This window comes from Scophthalmus maximus, chromosome 18 (genome assembly GCF_022379125.1).
Source record: "Scophthalmus maximus strain ysfricsl-2021 chromosome 18, ASM2237912v1, whole genome shotgun sequence".
Classification (NCBI taxonomy): domain Eukaryota; kingdom Metazoa; phylum Chordata; class Actinopteri; order Pleuronectiformes; family Scophthalmidae; genus Scophthalmus; species Scophthalmus maximus.
In genome coordinates, this window is record NC_061532.1 from 20,068,733 (window position 1) to 20,077,613 (window position 8,881).

An 8,881-nucleotide genomic window follows, 5' to 3' on the forward strand; every position below is an offset into this window, starting at 1 on the left:
CAAACATTAAAAGTCAAACATTATTATTATTATTTTGTTATTATTATTATTTTGTCATTATTAAACTGGACTATGTTGCATTAAAGGCTCTAAGATTTAAGTGTTGGCTGCAGAAAATTGAAAAAAATATAAAATAAAGTTTTAGTTATGTATATTTTTTCTAACATACTAGATTAAAATTGCCGGCTGTTGTCAGAATCCCACCTGAAGAAAATGTGTTTTTATTAATACACAAATCAAATGTATTAATAAAAAAGTCACTGATGGCAAAAACAACAATAATCATCCTCCACAGAATCATATTTATTAACCAAATCTGTCGTGTGAAAAGAATCTGTGAATCAGTGGAAATATGTTGATGTTTTGTTTTTATCGTGTTTTATCAATTAACTTAAAGATTTATTAATCTAAATTAAATATAACAATATTTATTATTTCATGTCTTTCTTTTTAAATTTTCAAATTTTATTTCCACATCCTCTGACAACGACTCCTGATATTTCTTCGTCCTCAGCGGCCGCAGTGCAGAATCGAACCAGGTTCAACTCACCACGTCTCCTGGTCCGTCGTCCGAGTCGACGAGGTGACGTCACCGCTCCGACTCTGCGGTGGGAAACCACTTCGTCTCCACTGTGTGTTTTATTTTGTCCAGAGTTTTTATATCAACACGACAACATGAATTATCCGTGACGACGGCGGAGATGTGGACGAGCTGCTCGGTTCATTGTCTCCAGCTCGTGTCTGTGCAGGTTGATAAGAACCAAAGTGCAGGATTATGGTAATGACGGGCTGCGGTGACGGTGGGCGGGCCGCGGGCTGCGGACGCTTATCACCGCGTTGCAGTGGGCGATTCTTCACACAGTCACATGACGGGCGACACCTTGATTCACGCCGCTGCCGCACAATCAGCAGCTCGGCGCTTTTATCACAAAACGAGGCTGAAACGAGTCGATTGTTGTCAAAGCGCGAAATGATCCTGAAACGAGACGGTTGGACGGCGACGAGCTCGGACCTGCAGACGAGCGTTCACCTTCGTGCTCCGCGTCGTTCTTTACACGAAGCGCCGCAGGTTTCAAACGCTCGTAAAAACTCGGGGCACAAAAACCAAAACGTTCCCGAGTGTCGTCCAGAAAGAAAAACCATCAGGAACAAACACTTTGTGGGTCCGACGCCACAAAGAGAAGCGTCGGAGCGGCGGCTGTGACGCGGTCGCACCTCCACGTCAACTCATCAGATACGATCGCTGCTCTGCGGCGCCGCCGACCTTCAGCCCGTTCCCTGGACCGGCCTCGGGTCCGTTCACGTGAGGCTGCAGGGGGAAGAGGACGGCGCCTGGTGCATCTTTTCCAGGACGGGATGAGACTGTGTGTACAGTTGCCAGGGCGACGGCAGGCGGAGGGGTAGTTAGGGGCAGTTAACCCGCCCGGGGGTTTGACTCACGCTGCTTCTATCTGCTCCGTCCTCAGGAATCAGTTCAGGAGACGCCGCCGCCGCAGGAGAGAATCTTCATCTTCCCGTCGCAGCGGTTCGACTCGACGAAGAGAAGAAGTTCGAACGAACGAGGGGAAACAACTTCACTCCGACAGCTCTTGCCGTTTCTGTCGGCGGAGTCGAGAGGCGCTGCAGCTTCAACTGGATAATTGAGCGTCAATGATCAGCACATCAGCTGCAGAGTAAATAATAGAGGTAATCATCGCGCTCCTCGTTCCCTCCGCAGCCTCAGCTGTGCGTCCGTCACGCTCCCACGCTCACTTCAATTCTCATTCCACTGGTCGCAGCTCACTGGAGCCTGTGCTGAGGAATCATCTGCTGTCAGGACCCGTCGGGACGCCGCCGGGGACGGGGGGGGGCTGAGCCATGCTGTCCACCGCCGTTCAGATCCTGGCGTTCGCCCTGGCGCTGCTCGGCGTCCTTGGCGCCACCGTGGCCACGCTGCTTCCCAACTGGAAAGTGAGCATCACCGCCTGGTCCAGCATCATGACCCCCATGTCGCAGATGCAGGGCCTGTGGATGGACTGCGTCTGGCACAGCTCCGGCGTCTTCAGCTGCACCATGAAGAACTCGGTGCTGTCGCTGCCGCCGTACCTGCAGGCCACACGGGCCGCAATGGTTCTGTCCTGCATGGTGGCGTCGTTTGGACTCTGCCTCGCCTCCCTGGGGCTCAAATGTACCCGCTGGGGGGGCAGCCACCGAGCGAAGGGACTCACGGCCATCGCTGCGGGAGGCTGCCTGGTCCTGGCCAGCTTCCTCTGCCTGGTCCCTGCGTCCTGGTTTACCAACGAAGTCATCACCGCCTTCCTGAGCACGGACCTGCCGGACAGCAGCAAGTACCAGCCCGGAGGAGCTCTGTGCGTCACGTTCCTCTCCGCCGGCTTCCTCCTGGCCGGAGGCGTCATCTTCTGTTTGTCGTGTCCCGGAAAGAGAACGCGCCGGCCGGACCACGCGGACCGGCCTGTGGCGTGCCGGGATGCGCAGCGGAGGCGGGAGCTGCAGGCGGAGCGTGGAGAGATCAAAACAAGACACAACAAAAGTGTCCAGCTGCAGATGGACGAGGTGAAGCAGCAGCAGAGGCTCCACTCGTCTCCGTCCACACTCCCTCCCAAAGACATCAGGGACAACTACAGCCTGCAGGAGTACGTCTGACCCCCGGGGGGGGGGGGGGGGGGGGGGGGGGGGGGGGGGGGGGGGGGGGGGGGGGGGGGGGGGGGGGGGCATCACCAGACGTGGGAAATGACAGATTGTGTGTGGATTCACGCAAAGAAAGGACGTGAGAAGGAAACAAAGAAAAAGAAAAAGCTTCACAAACCAAAGGTCTGACGCCAACACAGGAAATGAGCAGAAACAAAGAAAGAAAAAGACTGAAATTAGAAATTCATCATTTTCCAGCTGTAGATGTCGTCGGCCCTCGATGAAATGTTCAAAACATGATTCATTCAGATAAACTGTTCGGAGCAGGAGAGAAGTTACGTTGCTGTGATTCACACGTGATGCTCGAAACAACTGCGCTCAAATATTCTACCTCTAACGTTAATAGTTTTGCTAAGGTTATTAAAAGTTAGCTAACAGTTATTACAGGTAAGCTAACGTTATTAGAATGTAACTAACGTTATAACGCTGCAGCAGCTAAACAACTACATAGAAACAATCTCCTGTCGTCCTCACGCGTTGCACAAGAATCAAAGACAGAGGAAAAAGGATTTGTAGCATTTAGAGGAACAATCGGATCATTTTCACGTTACAAAGTTGCTACAAGTTAATTTCTTGTTATTTGTTGCTAGTTGCTTTAAAAGAAATAAAAGTTTGTCGAGCAGACGAAACCTTGAAATGCATCTTGAACCATGAACAGAAATAATGAGCTGCACTCGTCCACACGCGTCGACTGCAGAGACAACGTCACTTGAATTCCAGATCCCGAGTCAGAAGGACGAGTCTGTTCCGTCAGTCGAGGTGAAGAGAGATAATGATGCTCTTTGCTTCATTATCTCTCACACGGTTGGATGCTCCCTGCTCACCCCCCTCCACCTCCTCCTCCACCCTCCCCCTCCACCTCCTCCTCCACCCTCCACCCTCCTCCTCCTCCTCCCCCTCCTCCTCCTCCTCCCCCCTCCACCCTCCTCCTCCTCCTCCCCCTCCACCTCCTCCTCCCCCCCCTCCACCTCCACCCTCCACCCCCCCCTCCACCTCCTCCTCCACCCTCCCCCTCCACCTCCTCCTCCCCCCTCCTCCTCCTCCTCCCCCTCCACCTCCTCCTCCCCCCCCTCCACCTCCACCCTCCACCCCCCCCTCCACCTCCTCCTCCACCCTCCCCCTCCACCTCCTCCTCCCCCCTCCTCCTCCTCCTCCCCCCTCCACCTCCACCCCCCCCTCCACCTCCACCTCCTCCTCCTCCCCCTCCACCTCCTCCTCCCCCCCCCTCCACCTCCACCCTCCACCTCCCCCTCCACCTCCTCCTCCCCCCTCCACCCCCCCCTCCACCTCCTCCTCCACCCTCCCCCTCCACCTCCTCCTCCTCCTCCCCCTCCTCCTCCTCCTCCCCCCTCCACCCTCCTCCTCCTCCTCCCCCCTCCACCTCCCCCTCCTCCTCCCCCTCCACCTCCACCCTCCACCCCCCCCTCCACCTCCTCCTCCACCCTCCCCCTCCTCCTCCTCCTCCCCCCTCCACCCTCCTCCTCCTCCTCCCCCCTCCACCTCCACCCCCCCCCTCCACCTCCCCCCCCTCCACCTCCACCCTCCACCTCCTCCTCCCCCCTCCACCCCCCCCTCCACCTCCTCCTCCACCCTCCCCCCTCCACCCTCCTCCTCCACCCTCCCCCTCCTCCTCCTCCTCCCCCCTCCACCCTCCTCCTCCTCCTCCCCCCTCCACCTCCACCTCCCCCTCCTCCTCCCCCTCCACCTCCTCCTCCCCCCCCTCCACCTCCACCCTCCACCTCCTCCTCCCCCCTCCACCTCCTCCTCCACCCTCCTCCTCCCCCCTCCTCCTCCTCCCCCCTCCACCCTCCCCCTCCTCCTCCTCCTCCCCCCTCCACCTCCACCCCCCCCCCCTCCACCTCCCCCTCCTCCTCCCCCTCCACCTCCTCCCCCCCCCCCCTCCACCTCCACACTCCACCTCCAGCTCCACCCTCCCCCTCCACCTCCTCCCCCCCCCCTCCCCCTCCTCCTCCACCTCCACCCCCCCCCTCCACCTCCCCCTCCACCTCCTCCTCCCCCCCCTCCACCTCCACCCTCCCCCTCCACCACCTCCTCCACCTCCCCCTCCACCTCCAGCTCCACCCTCCCCCTCCACCTCCTCCTCCTCCCCCCCCTCCCCCTCCTCCTCCACCTCCCCCTCCACCTCCCCCTCCACCCTCCCCCCCCAGCTCCACCCTCCCCCTCCACCTCCAGCTCCACCCTCCCCCTCCTCCTCCACCTCCACCCTCCCCCTCCCTCCAGCTCCACCCTCCCCCTCCACCTCCACCTCCACCCTCCCCCTCCCCCTCCCTCCAGCTCCCCCTCCACCTCCCCCTCCACCTCCAGCTCCACCCTCCCCCTCCACCTCCTCCCCCCCTCCACCTCCAGCTCCACCCTCCCCCTCCCTCCAGCTCCCCCTCCACCTCCAGCTCCACCCTCCCCCTCCACCTCCTCCTCCCCCTCCCCCTCCACCTCCCTCCAGCTCCCCCTCCACCTCCAGCTCCACCCTCCCCCTCCACCTCCTCCCCCCCCCCTCCCCCTCCTCCTCCTCCCTCCACCTCCACCCTCCCCCTCCACCTCCACCCTCCCCCTCCACCTCCCTCCAGCTCCCCCTCCACCTCCACCCTCCCCCTCCACCTCCCTCCAGCTCCCCCTCCACCTCCACCTCCTCCTCCCCCTCCCCCTCCACCTCCCTCCAGCTCCCCCTCCACCTCCAGCTCCACCCTCCCCCTCCACCTCCTCCTCCCCCTCCCCCTCCACCTCCCTCCAGCTCCCCCTCCACCTCCAGCTCCCCCCTCCAGACACATTCTCTCAACCAAAGCCTGAGCACTTGAATTTTCATCTCTTTTTTTTAGGTAAAACAGTGTCATTTGATTGATATTTTGAATGACCGCCGGTTATGATCGTCATCTCTCCACATGCACAACGTGTTTGGTCGTGTTCCTCTGAGCATTTGTTTAAAACCGACTTGGCCTCTTGATGTTCACCTGGTCGTGTTTGTGTTTGTCGTCATCTTCTCCAGAAACAACTAAGCACTGGTTTACATTTGATTCTGATTCAAACATTCAGTGATTGTTGAGCCAAAATAATTAGTAGATTCATCTTATGGTTGATTTATTATTTTAGTATTAAACTATCAAACTAAAATGTCAAACATTTGCTTCAACACCTGCGTCTGTTTTATATCATCTTGAACTGAACAAAGACATTTAACGATGTTCTCGCTGTGATGAACATTTATACATTTATCACTATTTATCAATCAATCAAATCAAGGAAATGTATCAGTAGATGAATCGATAATAAACCTTAACAACTGAACACCAAACATCGTAAAGACGATCACTGGCTGTATATAAAGACAATCAGAGACTGTATATAAAGACAATCAGAGACTGTATATAAAGACGATCACTGACTGTATATAAAGACGATCACTGACTGTATATAAAGACGATCAGAGACTGTATATAAAGACGATCACTGACTGTATATAAAGACGATCACTGACTGTATATAAAGACGATCAGAGACTGTATATAAAGACGATCACTGACTGTATATAAAGACGATCACTGACTGTATATAAAGACAATCAGAGACTGTATATAAAGACGATCACTGACTGTATATAAAGACGATCACTGACTGTATATAAAGACGATCAGAGACTGTATATAAAGACGATCACTGACTGTATATAAAGACGATCACTGACTGTATATAAAGACGATCAGAGACTGTATATAAAGACGATCACTGACTGTATATATAGACGATCACTGACCGTATATAAAGACGATCCCTGACTGTATATAAAGACGATCACTGACTGTATATAAAGACGATCAGTGACCGTATATAAAGACGATCACTGACTGTATATAAAGACGATCACTGACTGTATATAAAGACGATCAGAGACTGTATATAAAGACGATCACTGACTGTATATAAAGACGATCACTGACTGTATATAAAGACGATCACTGACTGTATATAAAGACAATCAGAGACTGTATATAAAGACGATCACTGACTGTATATAAAGACGATCACTGACTGTATATAAAGACAATCAGAGACTGTATATAAAGACAATCAGAGACTGTATATAAAGACGATCAGAGACTGTATATAAAGACAATCAGAGACTGTATATAAAGACGATCACTGACTGTATATAAAGACAATCAGAGACTGTATATAAAGACGATCAGTGACTGTATATAAAGACGATCACTGACTGTATATAAAGACAATCAGAGACTGTATATAAAGACGATCACTGACTGTATATAAAGACGATCACTGACTGTATATAAAGATGATCACTGACTGTATATAAAGACGATCACTGACTGTATATAAAGACGATCAGAGACTGTATATAAAGACGATCACTGACTGTATATAAAGACGATCAGAGACTGTATATAAAGATGATCACTGACTGTATATAAAGACGATCAGAGACTGTATATAAAGATGATCAGAGACTATATAAAAAGGTCAGTTATGCTTATTGTAGTTGAAGTCATAATCAAATATGAATTGAATATGAACCTTCAGGCTTCTCGGCTCATCACAGGCTCACAGCGCCTCCCGCAGGCTGGAAACGTTAGTGCATCAAGACACTGGATTCTATGGTTCGGCCTGAAGGTCGTTCAGCAGCGTTCGATCTAAACTTCAGTCTGAGAACAAGATATTTAACAAGGAGAAGAAATTCATGATGAACATGGCCAAAAGCAGAACGGCTGCTAAACAGCCTTGTTTTGTTAACTGCTGTTTCTAGGATAAAGTTCAGAGTAGAGAACAGCACTTCTTAAAGAAAATTGTGATTTAACACCTGCAATATTTATGACCTGAATCAAGGAGACAATGTTTTTGTCTGACAGCAGGATGAAAAAATCTTGAACAGATTTATAGTGAACTTCGTGGAAAGATGGAACATGGACCTGTCTGTCTGTCTGTCTGTCTGATGGAACATGGACCTGTCTGTCTGTCTGTCTGATGGAACATGGACCTGTCTGTCTGTCTGTCTGATGGAACATGGACCTGTCTGTCTGTCTGTCTGTCTGTCTGATGGAACATGGACCTGTCTGTCTGTCTGTCTGATGGAACATAGACCTGTCTGTCTGTCTGTCTGTCTGTCTGATGGAACATGGGCCTGTCTGTCTGTCTGTCTGATGGAACATGGACCGGTCTGTCTGTCTGATGGAATAACGACCTGTCTGTCTGTCTGTCTGATGGAACATGGACCTGTCTGTCTGTCTGTCTGATGGAACATGGACCGGTCTGTCTGTCTGATGGAATAACGACCTGTCTGTCTGTCTGTCTGATGGAACATGGACCTATCTGTCTGTCTGTCGGATGGAACATGGACCTGTCTGTCTGTCTGATGGAACATGGACCTGTCTGCCTGTCTGATGGAACATGGACCTGTCTGTCTGTCTGTCTGATGGAACGTGGACCTGTCTGTCTGATGGACCTTGGACCTGTCTGTCTGATGGAACATGGACCTGTCTGTCTGTCTGATGGAACATGGACCTGTCTGTAAGATGGAACATGGACCTGTCTGTATGTCTGATGGAACATGGACCTGTCTGTCTGTCTGTCTGATGGAACATGGAACTGTCTGTCTGTCTGTCTGTCTGTCTGATGGAACATGGACCTTTCTGTCTGTCTGTCTGATGGAACATGGACCTTTCTGTCTGATGGAACATGGACCTGTCTGTCTGTCTGATGGAACATGGACCTGTCTGTCTGTCTGATGGAACATGGACCTGTCTGCCTGTCTGTCTGATGGAACATGGACCTGTCTGCCTGTCTGATGGAACATGGACCTGTCTGTCTGTCTGCCTGATGGAACATGGACCTGTCTGTCTGTCTGTCTGTCTGATGGAACATGGACCTACCTGTCTGTCTGTCTGATGGAACATGGACCTACCTGTCTGTCTGTCTGTCTGATGGAACATGGACCTGTCTGTCTGTCTATCTGTCTGATGGAACATGGACCTGTCTGTCTGTCTGATGGAACATGGACCTGTCTGTCTGTCTGATGGAACATGGACCTGTCTGTTTGTCTGTCTGATGGAACATGGACCTGTCTGTCTGTCTATCTGTCTGATGGGACATGGACCTGTCTGTCTGTCTGATGGAACATGGACCTGTCTGTCTGTCTGTCTGATGGAACATGGACTCGCTTTTTTTT

The 8,881-nt window shown here is 52.3% G+C and overlaps 1 protein-coding gene across 1 annotated transcript; it reads left to right on the forward strand.

Moving 5' to 3' along the window:
• The first annotated feature begins 754 nt into the window (after positions 1–754).
• On the forward strand, positions 755–3,527 carry LOC118290002 (claudin-20-like). The gene is made up of 2 exons (XM_047328612.1): positions 755–2,648; positions 2,702–3,527. Exon 1 carries the CDS (start codon positions 1,858–1,860, stop codon positions 2,641–2,643), a length of 786 nt encoding a protein of 261 aa, XP_047184568.1. The 5' UTR covers positions 755–1,857; the 3' UTR covers positions 2,644–2,648; positions 2,702–3,527.
• Positions 3,528–8,881: the final 5,354 nt, after the last annotated feature.